We start from the raw sequence: 18736 nt of genomic DNA, 5'->3' as shown, positions 1-18736 counted from the left end.
CACAGGGTTAAGTATCGGATGCTGCTGTTTTGAAAGGCACTCAGAAAGGGCCATGAGATTTCAGGAAGTGTACTTGGCAATGATAGAATTTTATAATTTGTAAGAATTTCTCAGCAGGACCGTAGATATCTCACCTTGCAGTAAGCCCAGAGCACTGGTCTTTTCTTTTTAGTAGAGAACTGCTCAGAATTGCATTCTGATATTGTCATGTCTGGCACTATTTACATTTTTGCCTTCTGGTATTACAATCACCTGATTGCTGTAGTTACATCATAAAAATATTGCATAGCATGCATTTTTTTTTTTTAATCTATAAGCAACCCACAGGCAAATATATATTGTAAAATCATAAAAGGATCTGAAAAAGCCATAAAGAGGAACTGTCATCTCCAAAACAAATTCTACCTTAGCTCTGCAGGATTCTTGGAATGCAGCACTGTGATAATTTTGCTTCCTTGTGTGTTACAGTTTTCACTTAATACATGTTTGTAAATGTTCTCCCATAGTGGTAGGTGCATCTGTGCTCTGGAACATGTGTGTTTGCCTTGTTTAAAAGTAGACCGGAACTGGAGGACTTGTCAAGCAAAGCATCTGACAAGGTGGTCAGCAAATTTTCCCAAACACATACTGCCTCTGATGAGTTTCTATAGGAAATGGTTTTATACTCCCTGGTAGCCAAACACCTGACAGGAAGAAAATGTGCTGTCAGGGTCCTTGTTCAATAGCATCTGTGAGATTAGTCACTGTGAAACAAATCCTATAAGCCTCTGATAACTCTTGCCTTAATGCTGAAGATGTATGTGCAAACAAAAGCCGTTCTCTTGTTCTGGCAGAACGTCCGAGTCACTCTTGGGGATCTGAGGAACCCTCTTGTTTTTCCACTTTACTTCCCAGTTCCTTTTTTTCATGAGCATCTTTTCATGAGGGCCTGAGCCAAAACCACTGATGTCTCTGGAAGAGAGTCATTATGTTGTAGAAATCAATCTCAAATACTTTTATCAGCAGTACTACTACAGGGTTACGTAGAAAAGCCATCGCTCTCCTTTGCCTTTTTTCTGTTGTCATCATTTATTTACAGATTTTTCTGTAGATTTTGCCAACCTCGGTCAGATAAAACAGAGATTGTAAGTAGAAGGGAATAAGCTACAGTAGATTCATGTTAAATAAGTGGGTCAGTTAAGCTCTGTGGCTGAGTTAAAGATTCTCCACCTTTCTATTGATCCAGCCATGCCAGTGTGCCTCTGTGGCATTTCTGTCAAAGCTTTGATGGAATCAGTGTGGTTACACTTTGCTTGGCCTGATGCCTAGCAAGTGCTCAGGGACCCAGGAAAGCCACAGAGCTGTGTGCAGACTTTGCAGCTGGTCTGGCACAGGGCCTGGCAGATGAACTGCTGAGCTCCACAGTCAGCGAAGGCCAAGGGCTTAAGGAAGGACTAAACTCACCAAAGCTAGAAGAAAGGCCCTGAATCAGGACAGGTTCTTGCTCAGCCCCTGAAGTGAAAGTTATGTTCTCATCAGTTGTCTTCAAACGGTGCGCTTGTGAGCTCAGTTACAGATGAGGTGACGGTGTCAGCAAGGGCAGAGTGACCCTGGGTGCTCACAGGAGTGGGGAGAAGAGCTCAGCTAAAAGAACCCTTCCCTCGGGCGAATTGAGAGGGGCCCGTTCCTCTCAATGTGTGAGCAGGGAAGGCCTTGGGGGACACGCATAGCGGAGCCCTGGCTACACCAAGGTGACATACTGCAGCTCACGGGAATACCACATACTCGTAGTCCCTTCTGGGCCCATCACCAGGCAGCTGTAAGAAGGCTTGTCAGCAATAATGACTGGAATATAACCAAACTGCAGTGACAAGGCAAACTTCCAGGTGCCTGTAGCTTCCACTCAGGTGCTTCTGGCTGCTCAAGAGGCCTCCCTGGGAATGCTGCCGGCTGGGTGCAGGCTGGCAGAAGGCCAAGCTGCTCCCATGCGCACGGGCTTGCCCCCAGTAGTCCCCGTTCTGCCCGTGATGGCCGGGGCCTGCCCCTCAGCTCTGGGAACGCATCGGCGGTGCCTGGGCTGCGCTTATGGGGAGTGGCGGGGGCCCAGAGCCGTGGAGGCGCAGGGCCCGGGTCCGGCGGCGGGGGGCCGGAGCAGGGCCGCACGGTGGGGACCCGGAGTGGGGGGTAGGGGGCTAGGGGGCCGGAGTGGACCTGGCGCCATTGGCCACGCTGTGCCGCCGACCACCGCCCGAGGGCAGCACGGAAGCGATGAAGGAGCAGCCTGCTGGAGGGAGCTCTCACAGGGCACCGTCTCTTCCCCCCCATGCAAGGAGCTTCTGGGTGTTGCTGTCGTGTAAGACAGATCTGCTGTTAGCTATGCCGCTCTCTCGACCCTGGCGCTGGGAAAAATGGAGCTGCATTGATTCACATTTGTCATCTGTGTCAAAATGAGTAGCACTAGGACAGGCTGTTGCTCAGGAGCCAGATGTCAAAAGGGAAGAGGGCTTACAGATCTCACATCTATTCTGCAGTAGTGGATTTACTGAAGGGGCTAAAGGGGCTGGAGTGGCCCACACTCCACCTGAAGTGCAGTGCAATGTCGGGCCTGCTCATGGCCACAGAGGGAGATACCGTTCAGGTCTCTATTGCGGTTGCACGTGTTCAGTAGCAAAAGATTAGCCTGGAAGCTTGGATGTGCAGCAGGGAAAACACCCCTCTCTCCTGGCTTCGTAGAAAGCTCAACTACTTTCAATTGCAGAAATTTGTGTCACTTTCTTTCAAAAAAATGTGTCTCTTATTACTGGGAAAGCTATTTGAACTGCAGTGTTGATGCTTTTGCTGAAACATCAGATTCTTTTAGAAAGCAAAGATTACTTGCAAAGAGTTTTAGAACTGGGTTAGGCCTCTAAATTGGGAAATTCAAAGGGTAGAATTCATGCTGAACCATGCTGTCAAGCATAGCTACACACTACTACTCTGCTTGAATTACTGTTAAATGAGTGCCTCGTTGGGTGTCCTACACTGAATTATGCATGGTGCATTAGCAGCAGTAGCAGAGACAGCCATCACAGATGAGGACTGGATTGTGCTGGATACTAATCCTTGCACATCACAGCCAATGATATTGCCAGTGATGCAAAATGGTGTTTATCCAAGGTCAGGCATATCTCCGTCTGTCACAGCTTTACAATCTCATTCTGTTCCCAAATGCTTAAGAAGGGCTTCCACTGAAACCCGCTGAAGGATTACTCTCATCCCAAGTGCCAGCCACAGTAAGCACCCATGTGGTGCACTGGATGGCCACAGGGTGCCACTGCTCTCAGCCAGGCCTCTGCTGTTCTGGAAGAAGGGGAAGGGAACCACTGATGAACTCAGCCTTACTTCTACAGGTCTAAGGGCTGGATGTGGGCTGGTGCACTTTTGCACCAGCAGGGGAGGCAGAAGAGGCACATGGTAAAGACTTCCACTTGGATTTTTCTCTTCTTGCAGCACATTTGGCTGGTAGAGCACTGCTGAGATCCCTGGCAGAGGAAGGGGAAAGGTCTGGGAAAGGCTTGACCTGGCTGAAGGACCCCCTCTCCAAGTGCTGCCCTGCTCTTGCATAGCCCCATTCTGAGTCACCCTTGTGTTTTCATGCCTCCTTATTTAACCAAGTTCCCAGTTCCCAGTCAAGTAGAAGATGCACGATTGCTGTTTCTAGGTTGGATGTTCCCAGGTCATGTTCTGTCAGATTCAATCTAGCTCCTGTTCTGCTTTGAACTGTGACTCTGGAGGTGATGTGTCACCTTTTATGTCCTATACGTAGTCTTCCATCCACATCATCAGAGGCAGGGCAGTGATGGCAAACTTGCAAAAGGCTTGCCATGATTGGCCTGTGGCACTTTTCAGTGGCAAGCAAACAAAGCCTGAAGACTGCCTGGGCAGCAGCAAGAACTGGAGGAAATTAAGGAGAGTGTGGGCAGGAGATAGGGATATGTACTCAGCAGTTAAAAGGAGGTGCCAGGTGTGAGGGCTGTTTGGCATGCAACATGAAGAAGGTTTGCCATCACTGATCTAGGAGCTGGCAAAGCGTGGGACTTGAATGTATGGGCAGGATGGGGGGAGTTGAGGGAGACAAGAGAAGCAAAGGTGCTCAAGTATGGGATACTGTCTGTTTCTTCTCCCACAATTTGGGACTTGTTGACCAGAGGCACCCCAGACAATATAATCACTTCCCTGTGAAAGCCAGGCTGTGGGGTGGAGTGATATGGACAGAGAGCAGTTTAGGCAAGTCGCTCAGCTGGTGACTTTGCAGCTCTGCCTGGGACTGGGCCATCAGCGTTGGCTGGTGCCAAGGATCTGCGTTAGCGAGGCAGTTCTGTTAACCCTCCTAATGCTGCTTGGTACTCATGCCATTTCAGTGCATGGTCCTCTCTGAGGATAGCTTCTTTTGTAATTTTTTTTCTCTTTTCCTTGTAGGGAGGAGTGAAAGTGCTAATCACAGGTCCGTGGCAGGAAGCCAGCAATAATTACAGCTGTCTGTTTGATCAGATCTCTGTGCCTGCATCTTTAATTCAGCCAGGGGTGCTGCGCTGCTACTGCCCAGGTAAGGAATGCCTCTCTCCTAGGGCTGGTGGTATCAGAGGAAGTCCTTAGTTTAGTAGTGTTGTGCACGTAGCTGTCTTTTGTGTGGGAACACGTGGTGAATTATTGCCGTTTCTTCTACTCGCTTTGTCTCACCTGAAATTTACCCATGCACCTCTGGCTGCATTTTCAATTAAGCGACATCGCTGCTGTGGAAGCAGACCTCTTTTAGTTTGAAGGGATTTAGCTGACCAGCATTCACTTCCAAAGGATGCTGAGTGAGAGCTGGTAGGAGAAGCTAGACCACATATGAAGATTGAAGTGCTAAATGTCTTTTGTCAAAGCACTAAATGTCTTGACTGAACTCATGGACCCATTGTGCAAGGTAGCGTATAAACATTGAGGAACTTTTTCTTTGACCCCCTATAATGTGAGAGCAGCAATTTAGGGTCTTGATACGTTAACAACAGATCACACAAGAAGCTCTTGGCATTGCTTTCATTTTGAGATAGACTGAGTATTAACTGATAATCAGGCATGCATTCACTGCCTTGCTGCCTCTTAATTTGCCTGTATTCTGCGCTCTCTCTTCGGCACTCATGCGATGAGAATGCCTCCAGGATCCCTGCCGCAGTTTTCAGTAGTGCTGGCACCCAGTATATGACTTCTCAGTATATGCAGAATAACTTAGCTCTATCATTAGGCCCCAGCTTCCTGCTGGAAACACAGTGAAGATGGTTAATCTTTAAGAGCACATGTGATTCTGCATCCTGCCAAAATTGCGCATTGGCTTGACTCTGAAGCTTATAACCTTCATGTTTTAAAATAAAGATTGGCATTTTCAGTTTCTCTAATCACAAAAATATTGTCAAATGCACCTCTTACTCTCACTACATCTACTCTCACCTTGCCCCTTTGCACCTGAGGAGATGGGAAGAATAATACCTAACTGTGTTCTGCAGCGAGGTCTTTGTCTCACTGTATATTCTTTCCTTTTAGCTCATGACACTGGGCTCGTGACTTTGCAAGTTGCCTTCAACAATCAGATCATCTCCAATTCTGTGGTGTTTGAATATAAAGCCAGAGCTCTGCCAACCCTGCCTTCCTCCCAGCACGACTGGCTGTCCTTGGATGGTAAGAAGCACCCAGTATTCTTTATTAAAGTTCACCAAATGGTGGGACTGTGAATGAATGAAGCAGCTCCTGAGGAGTGTGGGGGGTAGGGGTGTGCAGGGATGAGTCTCTGCTGTGGGGAAGGTCTGTTGCTCATTGCTCCATTAATCAGACCTCTTGCTGAAATGTTCTATTAGTTTTCTGGTGTGAACAAAATGTGGCAGCATTTGAGAGGAAGGGGGGACAAAGGGGTGTTTGCTTCATGTGAATAGAAAGCTGATGTCTCCCCAAAATGGGGACAACCCAGCAGGAGAGGAACTTCTACCCTGCATTTGTGTTCCCTGAGAATTCTGACCTTGAGCATATCTAGAAAAATGTGTAAATAAGCAGAAAGTGGGAAGATGGAGAAGCAGTTAGATACAGATTCTCTCACGCACCTGAGAATCTCAGGGCCAGAGCAGTCTGTGCTCATGGCAAGCTAGGCATTCTCTGGCACGTGCTAGCTGCAGTCTGCCTTTTTAGACTCACAAGACTTGTGACAGCATCCCTTATGCCTTCTAGGGATCAGCTGGACGCTCAAATATCATTAGCTCTTAGCCTAGCAGTTAGCAGAAGAATCCATGATTGATCAGAACAGAACTGCTGCTATCTAACTGTCAGCACTGAGAGATGGGAATATAGGCATTGTCTGTATCTCATAGCTGAGAAACTAGTATTAGTGTTACACAGCATTACAGGAAAGAAATCACAGGAGTAGTAGTTTGTAAAGGGCCACACTTCATTCCCTTGTCCTTGAAGACAAGGGAAATAGTGAGCTAATGTACTGATTCACTTTGTTCCTCAGTCAATTAACCTCATCCTATTTTGTCTGTCGTTTGCAAACATGGTAATGGTTATACAACACATGCTTTGGGAAATCTACCGTGGATATTACTTTTGATATCAGTTTAATAACTTTAAAATATTGCTATCATGACAAAGAATTGAAGTAGCATATGTCGTTGTGTTATTATAATACATACTTTAATGGACATGAAAAATATGTAGAACAGTTTCACTTTAATTAGAGAAATATTGAACAGTTTTGAGCTTAATTCAGACCAGTTAAAAATCAATGTAGGTAGTGTTTGGAAGGTTTTTGGTAGGCTCACTTGTTCTATCTGGGAAGCCCTGACAGAAAAAAAGCTTTCTTCACTAAAATGAAGAGTCTTCATGGACTCTTTCTCCATACCATTAGCAATTGTAAGCCTAGAAACTAGTCGCATGGGTCAAATCTGTGAGCACCCTGACACTGGGGATTAAAGCGTATAGAGTTCATTTCTAAAAATGTGAATGCCAGGATTAGGTCAGGAGGAGCCGTTTTCTAGCTGGATTCTGAGAGAGTAGTGTGTGTATGTGTGCAGAATTTGAGCTCATATTTTTGGAGATGACTGGGGAAAAAAAAAAAATCAGAAAATAAAATTTCCTTCAAAGCAGCACCAGACATGATTTCAGTGGTACAGTACCTGTCTCTTCAGCTGTTGCAGTTTACCCATTAGGATTAGGAGCAGCCTGACACATTCCTGTCATGGCTCTCCCTGTAATATCACAGAATGCACATGCTTTCAGTTTCTCTGCTTTCTGACCTTAGGGTGCTATGATTTCCATGCCACATACAAGAGGAACATTTCAATTAAGTCACGGTGGCTATTGTAAGAGTAAAAAGAAAGTTATGACTTGGTTGTAGAGATATGCTTGCAAACAGAATTTTGGCCTAGAAAGCATTCTTAAAGAGGAACTGCACATAATCTTCTGTCCAACGTAAAATTTGAGTTTGCTTGACTTCTGACTATTGGAAGAGGCTGTAGTTGTCTTTTCACCTGCTACTGAAAGTGCTTGTTGCATGGGAAGTGCAACAGATACTGATATGATGGAGATTCAAGTGTTAGCAGTCTCTCCGTTGCGGCATGCAAGGAGGATACAGTTTAACACCCTTGCTGGCCACTTCTCTCAGTGCTGGTGAATTTGGAGGAACCGCAGAAGGTGGCCATGGGGGGCTGTGATCGCTGTCTCTAGTGTTCCTGTAGTTTGTCTGGAAGCTGCTGGTTACCAGGCAAGCTCTCGGTTAGAGCTTGTTATGATGTGGTGATGGTGAAGGGGAGGGGGACTGCAGCAGTGAACAAACTAGGGCATTGCTAACAGGAAGGGGAAAAAAAAAAAAAAAAGTGAAAGGACCGCTGCAATGCAGAGGCCCTTCAGGGGAAAAAGACTGAATAATTATACAAACCATAGGCCTCTGCCTTGATGCAGTGCTCCAAAGGCAGCAAATCACCCTCTTATTTAAAGGACCAGCAACATCTCCCTGTGCATTCTTAGAGAACAAATGTTAGTTTAGTTAGCTAAGGTGTAAGCTAATGTGAATTGATTTTATCAACAAGATAACTACACAAATTCCTTGATCTTCTCTGTTTGCTTTAATTGCGCTGCTTTAAATCCTTGCCCTACTGTCAGCTACATAATCTTGAGGGAAAGATTGCAAGGAAAATTTGTAGTCCCAAAATATTGACTAGAATTTTAAAGTTCTTTTTAATTAACTCAAATGAACATTTTGAATTCCTTTGCGCTACACTGTTAAACACATTTAATGATTCCAGCTAGTATGACCGCTGTGGGAGAGGCAGTGTTAATAAAGTACATAATACCTCAAGGATGGCTTAGCAAAGGGATAAACAATTAATTGTAATTGTCTTCAACAAAACTCTTTAAAATAAAGACAAAGACATTCGATACATGAACTGTATATATTCAAGTACTTTAGGACAGAAATCAATCAACTTCTTTGTTTAGTTCTGCAGTTATCTGAACACCTTTAGCCTCAGTTCCTTTTCTTAAGGAGGCAGGCAGTTCTTTAGCTGCCTGACCATGCCTAGCTCAGAGCATTGTGGCTGTAATTACTCTGCAAGCTCCTCTTGAGAATTTACTGTCCACTAATAAGAGTTGTGTCGTTATCATATGCCTTTGCAGTAATAATCTGTGTTACACAGGCTGTAGCACAGCTCCAGATGTAACAGAGCAGACAGTAGCAGTTTGATCATGAAAGGACATGGTGAAAATTAAGCTAGGAAATAAATAAATGTACAGACAATTGCTGCTCTCAGGTGTGGATTGCTCCCAGTTAACACTAAGATAGTAGACACGTGCGGGACCCCACCTGTGTAGAATTTTCCAGGTTCAGCAAAGAGGGGTTAGCAGAGAAGCATCTGCAACTGAGCATGCACAAGAGTTCCCCAGTGACCAGCAGGCAAAATTGAGCACGTTTTGCGTGCCAAACAGCTCTTATGCATGCAAACAGAGGAACCTTGCTGCAGCTCCTGCCATAGAGCCACGTCCTGAAATCCCTCCCCATGCCTGTGCAGCATCCCAGCGGGATCTACTTCCACCTGGCTACTGCACTAGCAGAGAGCAGCAGTAGTATGAAGTTTCTTAGAAATGCTTATAGCAACTTTTAGTTTAGGATTTTTTTAAAGCAGGTAATTCTTATGACTATTCAGGGAGTACTTAACCAGTGATTGTAGGGCTTAGAGTCTAGGAGAGGTACCAAGAATAGAAGGGCATTTTCAGTGAACAAAGGGGAATTGTCTTTCCCAGAAAAAAAAAAAAATTCATCAAATAATTTCCCATTTTAGAGTAATCGATGCTCCAATCACTAGTAAGCTTGGAGTAAGGATGAAATTCCACCTTTTCCAACAAAGAACAAGTGCATTGTCCATTGGGATCAGGGAGTTGTACTGCAAGTGACTGAGTCTAAAAGGGAAGTATTGTGTAACCATATCCCTTGCTGTCCCCTGTTGCTAGGACTTTAGCAAGTTAAGTGAAGGGAGGTGCGGAGAAGGAGTTTTAAGGGGCAGTATGCTGGTGACCATCCTGTAGAGGACTTCTTCCTCTTTCAGTGTGTATATTGCACTACAAAGGACAGTTCCCAAACTGTGCACATTCACCCTTGTTTAATTCTGAGTTTTCCTTATTTTACCCCATGCATGCTACCTGTAGCATTTCAACAGTTATGTGATTGCTGTAATGTGGTGATAGGTGTAAGAGACAGTAGTTGTTCATCATTAAAATCCACTGAGAATATCTGTTTAGCAGGATGTGATGGTGATGCCCTTTCTAGCATGCAGATGTCATGAGAGTCAGACAACATGGTCTTGTAGGAGCTGCGTGTTCAGTATTGGTGAGGTCTTTAGAAATTTAGTTTCGCAGCTATAAAAGACCATCAGTGGAAAAAAGCCGGTGTCCATAAAAAGTAGCAAGATGAAATGAAAGTCCTCAGGAAAAAACACGTCTCTGGATCCTGCTTTGTACAGTTGGTGACGGTTACTCTTCCTCCAGGCGTCTGGTTTCAGGATCCTGGGATTACATTAATATCTCCCCAGTTTATTGTTCATGCTCTAAAACAATTGCGTTTATGCTCCAGTGAGATTCTGGGTATTTGCAACTCCAGACCCCCAGGCTTTGGGTCTGTGACACAAACCTCTTGCTGTCTCTCTAACCAGCACTGAAACGAGCAGTCGCTTTCTGACTGGAACAGTTACTCCTCTCTTCCCCTAGGTAGATGCAAATCTGACTTAACATCTTGGATTTTACCATAAAAGATTGTTTACTTAGGTTCTCTTCAGGAAGAGGACTGAACTTTTTATTGTGTTATGGAGCTGTGCTGCATCACACTGGGAGGTATGCGGGTTAGTACGGTACATTAGTATCTTGTTCCTTACTAGGAGTTGCACTGTAAACTGTAAATGTTTCTATGCATCCTTCTCTTTTCTTTACTTTTACTCTAAAGATGCAAAAGTCAGTATGGATGCTTTGTTTATATTCCTGTGGAAATCTGCATTTTCTCATTTTACACATGATTATTAAGGCCAGCATATTCTACTATTCTACAGTTATTTCAGGGAAACCTGTCCCTTATTGATTTGATTGCATTTTCCAGACTATCTTCTTTCTATTTTGGCTATCTTATGATAGAGTTGAGGAAAGGCGTGTTTAATTTTGCGATCTGGATGTTGTCTTTTCAGCTAGTCTGACTTCATGGTCAGACATTATATTTCCTCTGGAAAGTCTGTGTTTATGCTCAAACTGATGACTAAAACATGCTTCAGTACTTAGATGAATCTTTGCAGGAGTCTGCAGTTCCTTTTTTGGATTAAGTAACGTACTGCATGTGACATTCTCTGGAATTTTATGTGGGAATTTGACTATGTAAAGGAGTTACTAACTTTTACTAGCTCTGCAAATTTGCCTTATTAGAGCTATTATTAAAATTATGTCTATTGTGTGTGTACAGAGATGAACAGGATTGCATATTAGAACTTGGTTGTTTAAAAGTGACACACGTATTTTCATGTCCTGTTTGTGAATCATTCTCATTTACTTCAGCATGTTCTATAAATACAAATTTGTAGAAGTGTTTTCATAAATATCTGTAAATTCATTCTTCCTTCAAAAAACCATTGGAAACAGTCTGTACTAGAAAGAAATGCTAGAAAAGCAGGATAAGAAGTTGAGTACGGTGTGAGCTTCAAAAGCAAGATGCTTACTATCATTTCTGCTTTTAGGATTTAGAGGTTGCAAATTACAGGATTTCTGTAGACAATGTGACACTGAAAGATTTTTTTCAGAGGGCTTAATAGCTTGTGGTTCAGGTATTCCCTCTTGGAAATTTGTGCAGAGGCCCTGTGTATACTAAGGATTCTGGAAAATTCTCTGCTGGCACTAACAAATACAGGGTTTCTAGAAAAAGTTTTATTACAAACTGATATTTTGCAGAAAGAGGAGAAGACATGGAGAAGTCACAACACTAAAGAAGCTAATAAGCCCCATCTTAGATCACCACCTAGCATAGAAGTATAAGCAGTTAGTGGTACTGGATGTGGAACTGAATGGAGAAGAGTTCAGAATTGTCTATTTCTATCCTGATTTCGTTATCCTTCTCTGAAGCAAAGGATGTTATGTTATTTGTACTCCAGAAGCTGGCTTAACACCGTTTGGATTCCTTTTGGAACCCTTTTCAGCATCAAGTGCAGCAGGATCTTGGCCCATGATCACAACATTAAGGTTGTGGGGAGAGAAGAATGTCCTCATCACCTCCTCTAATTTTAATGGCATATCCCACAGTGCAGATTTAGGAATAAGGCCATTCTGGAAGTTCTGACGTACTGAAAGTCTGGGTTCCACACTGGCTCTAGATGGAGGGTGGGTGCACAGAGATCTCAGCAAAATGGCTAGCACAGGTCTCATCTGGATGATCTGAGAGTTCAAATCCTGGCTGAATCCTGATTGCATGGGAAGGCCATGAATTTGGAAAAGTCAAGGGCCACTTAATTGTAGGAAAGTTGCAGTATGATATTTGGAGCAGGAGGGAATGTTCCAAATTTATACTTTGTCTAAAATGTTATTATTACATATTTGAAGACAAAACAACTTGCTGCTGCTTGTGAGACTGAAACAACCTCCCTTTTAGTCACAGGCTTGGTTCAGTTGAATGATCTCCTCTGCTCACTTTGGTGCATTGTAGTAACAATTCCATAAACACAGAAATCTCTCTGCTAGTGGAAGTCTGGGGGGACCTGCAGACACACAGTGAATCATCCTTTTCATAAGCAGCATCTGAGAGCCTGGATGACGCAGCCGTAGAGAGAACAAAAGAGATTTGCTCCTTCACACCGCACAGCAGTACAGCGACATTCCTACAATGTCCATCTTGCAAAGCAGCCTGGTCTTTCTACAGTGGCTCTGAAACTTGTTTTCCTCTAGAAGGAGCAGCAGTGAAGGCCAGTTCTCTAGGTTGTGATAAAAGATGTGGTTTTATTTATTTACCACCAGATCTGTTCACAGTGCTTTACGGTTCAGAAAATGGCACACCTGAGGATGCTGACATCCTATAACATGCCCTGCGGGAGGTCTCCCGAAGCCTAAGGAGGAGCAAGGGGCGAGAGTGAGGCTGAAGAGAAGCATTTGTGCGGGCTCCAAGGCGGCTTGTTATTCTCCAGGCGCTCTTGTTGTGCTGTAGGGAGCACGGAACACAACAAAGCCTAAAAGTCACAATTGCTCTTTCTACTGCCCACGAGCTTTTGCCAGATCGTGTACGCACAAGCTTTGGAGCCTTTTATCTGGCGAGCTGGACTTTCCACTCTTTTGGCCTTCGTATTCAGTAGGGAGTGAATCCTGCAGGTTCACGTGCAAGCCTGCCTCTCGGTGAACGCCGAGAAGACCACTTGTTAAAATACATGAAGCAACCCCGCAGGTGCCAGCGTAACGCGGGAGCCCTGCGCCCCAAAGCGAGAAACCGTGGGCTGGGCTGGGCTGGGCTGCGCTGCGCTGGGCAGCCCGCGCCGTGCTGCGCGGCGGCGGCCGGGCCGGGCCGGGCCGGGCTGCGGCGCTGCACTGCGGGCGCGCGCGCCGTTGCCATGGGGAGCGCGGCCCGCGCCGCAGGCAGGGCGGGGCCGCCTATTGGCTCGCGCGGGCTGTAAACAGCGCGGCAGCCGCCAATGGGGGCCGGTGATGTCACCGCCCGGGCTCGCGGCTGGCCGCGCCGCTCACGTGGCGCCGCGGGCCGGGGGGGGCGGCCCGGCCCGCGCTGCCGCCGGGGAGCCGAGCCGAGCGGGGCCGGGCCGGGCCGGGCTCTGCCGGCCGCGCCGCGCCGGACAATGGAAGGTGTCGGCCGCAGCCGCCTCCCGCCGCCGGCCGCGAGGGCGCCCGGGGCCGCACCGGGCCGCCCGGGGCCGCGGGCCGCCGCGCCGTAGCGGCGCGCTGAGGGGACGGGCGGAGCGCGGCGCGGGCACGACTCGCCGCTGGGCCGGCTGCGGCGGCGCGGCGCGGCGCCGGGGCCGGGCGGCCGCTGTCGGATGGGGCAGGCGGCCGCGGCGCCGCTGCGCCCGAGCGGGGCGTGTCCGTGGGCGACGGCCGCCCCTCGCCAGCGCCGCCGTCGCAGGAGCGCGGGAGCCGCGCGGTGAGCGGCGGGAGCGTGCGCGGGCGCCCGCGGGCTGCCTGCCGCCTCCCGGCAGCGGAGTACGGCGGCCCGGGCGGGGCTGAGCGCGTCCCGGTCCCCTGGGGCGCCGCGGCAGTTGCGCGGGGAAGGGCAGCGCACAGAGGGAGCCTCCTTGCTCTTCGAGTAGCTCTGGACAGCTCGAGCTGAAGCTCCTGAGAGCTGAAAGCGGGGACTTACCTTCAGCGCTGCGGATCCTTCCTGCCTGACGAAGGGACGCCGCTTGGTTACCTCAGCGCAAACGTCAGCTGTGGATGGTGGTCAGAGCGTTTGGTTATTCAGTCTCTGCTAAGGCATTGCAGGACTATGAGAGAGGGCGTTTGCTTACAGTGGTGGACGTTTGGGATCTGTTCAGAGCATGTACCAGAGTAATCATCTTCATATGCTTCAGTATGAAATTATGAACGTTGACCAAAAACTGTGAACAGAGTATGGCGAATGCTGCTGGTACGTAACAGACCGATAACCTGCTTCTGACTTTGCTGATTTTAAACACTTCATATGGTCAGCTCCCCCAGAAGGCTGTGCTGTCACATTTTTTTTATCGTTGGTTTTTTTTTTTTTGATTATAAGTTTTGTTTTGTTTTGTGGACTCACCTACTGTGCCTTCTGTTAAGGCAAAAGGCAGTCACAGTCCTGTTGTTAGGAGTCATCTGAAGCTCTGAGACTGTATTCAGCCTGATTTTGGTGAGTTGTGCGCACTACTTAGCCTTGGCAGAAGAGGTGTGGTCCATATTCATACAGAACGATTTAAGCATCTTCAAAGTCATCTAAGTGCTGGACCATGCTGCCTGGCTGTCTCTGAGTCAGCTGTGGTCAGTGTTCTTGCTGGTGTCCTGCTATTATACTGGCCAGGTAAAGGCAGCTATGCATCTGCGTGTTGTCCTTTGACTCCAGCTTGTGGGCAGTTTATGTATAGCGCCTGGTTGCTGAACAGGCATGCTTCGTGTCTCAGTATCGTCTTCTGTTAGGGCTCAGGACTGTGTGGTGGGTTTTTTTGTTTTTTGGGTTTTTTTGGAAACGTGCTACTGAGTACTAGTCTATACAGTGCCATCACAGAAAGATGGGAGAAGGCACAGCCAAGACTCCAGCTAGTGCTGCAGTAAGACAGAGGAACTCCAGCTGGCTATGAGAACGCAAAAGACAACAACCAGATCTCTGGGCGAGCCTGGTGTATCTGCCCCTGCTGCAGGGAGCTGTACAGGATGCCGGCTGGAGCTCTGCTGATGCCTTTGTAGACTCTCAGGTCAGTCCTCTAACCCTGGATGTTGTCAGCTTATTTACCTTGAGGCAGGCAGAGGTACAGAGGGGTCCAGATCCTCCACCCTTTGCAGGTGGCTGCGCAGACATGATGAAGTACTCCTTCCAGTAAGTATTGCAGGATGCAATTGTATAATACAACACTTGCTTGGGCTTAAGTCTGTATATCCTTAAGTTGCTTCTGCATTGTCCCTCACTCTGCTATACTTAGGACGTGAATGCACGCCTTTCTAAGGCTGTTGTTCCTCCCCTTCCTCTCCCTGTGCTCCCAGCTGTGGGATTTGGCCATGTTTCCATCTACTTACCCTCCCTTGTTGGTCCCAAAATCTTCCAAGGTGATGTTTTAAGAGAGACTGAGCGTTTTGAAGGCACTTTTATTGTAGCATCATACACGCAGAAGAAAGGGTAGTATTGTAACAATGCCTCTAGCTCATAATTCAGTTGGTACAGCGTACGATGAGGTAAGTAGCCTTAGCCTTTTCTGAGGAATTTAGGGATACTTGAAGCACGTGCCTGTCCTGTGCCAGGTTATTGCAAAACTTCCTTTTCCTGGGCACCTCAACCAAGAGAGTAGGGCTGGAAGGGGGACTTCAGGAGATCACGTAAGCCGCTCTCAGGGTAAAGAAGGGATAAATATACATGCACCATGCCTGATGGTGTCTGACTTTTTGAAAACTTCCAATGAAGGAGATCTCAAATCTCCTTTGCTGGCTAATCCAGTCTTTCCCCTTTTTTTTGTAGCTTGCAATAGATCACGTGCATCTAATTTTGTAGCAAATGGATGTTATTTTATATTATTTTGTCTCTTAGAACGGTGATTTGTGGGTGAATATGTTTTCTTGAGTTTGCAGTTTCTATGAGTGGACACTCAGGTCAAAACTTTTACTGGATTTACAGTACCGTAGCACAGATACTGCAGAGTCCTATGAGGTGTTTTGGCTGTTTATAGTTCCTTTACGGTGTTCCTCTTAGAGGATTCTCCATCAGCAGTCGGTAGCACAGTGCAGGTGAACAGCAGTGCAGCACGTCCCCTTAGACTTGCTTTTTTGTGTGTATCTAAAACCACAACGTCTTTCATAGGAAGGACACTTATGGGAAAGCACAGCAAACTTCTGAGCTGAGATGCACAGGGTGACTCCAGGGCAACCAGCTGTTTTTATACAAAATACTGAATAGCGCAGGGAATAACATCTTTAGCACTGTGTCCTCCCTTTAATACCCCAAGTTCACCTAGCATCTCTAAAATCTTCTGCAGTTTGCTGAAGTAGCTGTTCCTGGACACTGTGAAAATCTCTCTGTCCCTGAGCTCAGGGGAAGAGAATTCTGAAGAAAAAGCAAAACATTATCACTGTTGGGATAGAGACTGCTATTTGGGGAAAAGCTCATCCCATCTTATTCCCTCCTCCTCTTTCCTAGTAATGGCATGATTTAAAAAAAAAAAAAAAAAAAGGAGAGGGAAATACCGTCTTCTGGGGGAATATTGGCTGCTGGGAATAGGAGAGTGGAACAAAGTAATCCGCTGCTGGCCTGGGATCGATAGCTGAAGCCCTACAGCATTGGGAAACGTAGAAAAAATGTTACTGGTAAAAAATCTTATAGTGGTAGGTGTAAGCAATGGCAATGGTTGTATATTGCTTAAAAAGAGTGATGATGGTTATATATGCAAATCTTGATTCTTTCATCATTCATGCCAATAACTGGTAGTATTTATTTCTTCTGCGAAAGCATAGGCCTTCTTCAGCTGTCCCTTAGGCTCAGAGCATAAATGCAGCGTTTTCCTCATTTTGTGCCTCGGTTGTTGTGGCACTTCTCACTGATCAAGATGCTTGGGAAGTGTGCTACCTCACTAGCAGAGATGTGCCTATGTCTTAAAATATTAAGTAGAAATCTGAAGTGTTTTAATTTGCTGCATTTGTAAAATAGGAACAGAGCACTGGCACTCACGGTAGTGAAGTGTCCCAGACTGCTTCCATCCCCACTTACAGCTTGTATTGGATGAGAGAATATGGTATGTCTGACATGCTCTGGAAAACAGAAAAACGTCTTTGCATTGGTTTTTTTTTTTTTTTTTTAACAGTGCAGTTGTACTACAGAATAATATTAGTCATGCTCAGCTCTTGCACTTGTTAGATTCAGTTTGTCTATGTTCATACAATTAACGTTGTAATATGGAAACTGTCGTTAAAGAAACTGCGCGTGCTGGGGGGGCAGTGATTGCTCTTGGAGTGGATTCTTAGCTCCGTAGTAGTTAAACTTGGTAGTTGGGGACTTATGCAGATAGAGGTGTAGTGCAACCAAACACTGTCAGTTGCGTGGTAGACAATCGTGGAGAAATAATTCTAGCCTGGGCAAATACTGCCCCAATGGAATATGCAGGAGTGTGCATGGTGTTGCACAGTGTGGTGGAAAAACAGCCTTGCAGATGAGAGTGTAAGAGAAGGCAGGTGGTATAGACACTGCCAACTGCTAAGAATTGCTTAGATTTTTTTTTCTCCCAGTGAAGCAGTATCTCCTCTGTAATAGTTCCGACTGCGCTACCATATCAGGGGTGGTACAGCCAGTGTTTCTTACTGGTTGAAACTATCTTGGCAAAAGGAAGAAAGGAGAGATCCTTCTGGAAACAAAATACACAGATTTTAGAGGAGGACAGAAGTGTCTAATAAAGCAGTGTGTACTGATTAGAAAAAACGCTCTTTATGATAATTCATTTAATTTTTTCTGTCAGGCAAAGGGGATCCCGTTACTTGCTACTGTATGTTTATATTCTCTTACCTCAAAACCTGCACCATCATAGATGTTTTAGGTACCACATTGTGCATCATGCAGGTAGCCTCGTAGCTCTGTGACAAGTGTGCTATAGCCCTGGCAAGCTCACCTGGTAACAGCAGGTTTTGCTGCAGCCTGTGTCTTTTATAGCAGGTAGTGGATGCTCAGCCACCAGTCAGCATTAATGTCTGTCTTATAGCTGTGCAGGATGTGGGCCTCCTTCACAAGTTGGGCTGACAGTTTCTGAAGCAAGCTGTTCAATGGCAACCAAGAGGTAAAGTGAAGAGCATTTGTTATTGCTGGACCTTGCAGCAGAGTGGCAACCATATTAAGCTTCAGCTTCTTGAGGGTTAGATTGCAGGAGGAGGGAGGAGCAGAAAAGAGATGGAAAAGATTAAAATTTTCCCTATTTATTAATGTCATACTTGCTTACAAGTGTCAATGAAGCCAGGAAGGCCCATGTGTCCACTCAGTGATCCTCTGGGTTCCGACCGGATGTGTCTCTGTCTAGTAATTCTGGCTTCTTGTTTTGTCTTGCTTTAAAAGCCTACATAAGTGGAAATGTTTTAGAGAAAAATGTATTCTTGTGAAGTCCTGTCCATCACAAAGTTTCTTTCTGATCAATTGACAATATTGTGCCTCATTACTCTTATTGAGGAATTTCCCTTGATCACCTCCTGGACTGTTTTTTCAAAAGTGGAGCTTGGGAAGTTAAGAAGTAACTGTAGCTGAAGACAGTTGGCCCTGCTGCCTAGTGTATCATGTCCAAAAACTATAGACTTTCCTGTCAGAACGGTAAGAATGTCAGAATGTCCTGTCAGAATGTCTGTGCTAGAAGTCGTGGTTCAAATTTTGTACTGTTTTTCTCCCCCTGGAAGTACTTCTTTTTCTGACATTCTGTTACGTATCACTGCAATGGCCAGAATATTGTGAAGTGAAATTGCCCTACTCAAATGAACCTGGGTTTTTTAGCAGCAGTAAAATCATCTCAACCCAACCTGGATAACGTGAAAGATTTAAATAGAAGATATT

The 18736-nt window shown here is 46.0% G+C and overlaps 1 protein-coding gene across 7 annotated transcripts in view; it reads left to right on the top strand.

Annotated features, from left to right (window-relative positions):
• CAMTA1 (calmodulin binding transcription activator 1) overlaps positions 1 to 18736 on the top strand; it is a 483528-nt gene that overhangs the window by 427005 nt on the left and 37787 nt on the right. For all 7 annotated transcript variants that reach the window (XM_068916223.1, XM_068916222.1, XM_068916220.1 and 4 more), the window contains 2 exons: positions 4438 to 4564; positions 5542 to 5676. In XM_068916223.1, the coding sequence (XP_068772324.1) occupies positions 4438 to 4564; positions 5542 to 5676 (262 nt within the window). The remainder of the gene's footprint in view (positions 1 to 4437; positions 4565 to 5541; positions 5677 to 18736) is intronic.

The sequence above is a fragment of the Struthio camelus genome, chromosome 21 (genome assembly GCF_040807025.1).
Source record: "Struthio camelus isolate bStrCam1 chromosome 21, bStrCam1.hap1, whole genome shotgun sequence".
NCBI classification, from domain to species: Eukaryota; Metazoa; Chordata; class Aves; order Struthioniformes; family Struthionidae; genus Struthio; species Struthio camelus.
Note: the sequence above shows the minus strand (reverse complement) of the source record. Positions and strands in the feature narration are given on the sequence as shown.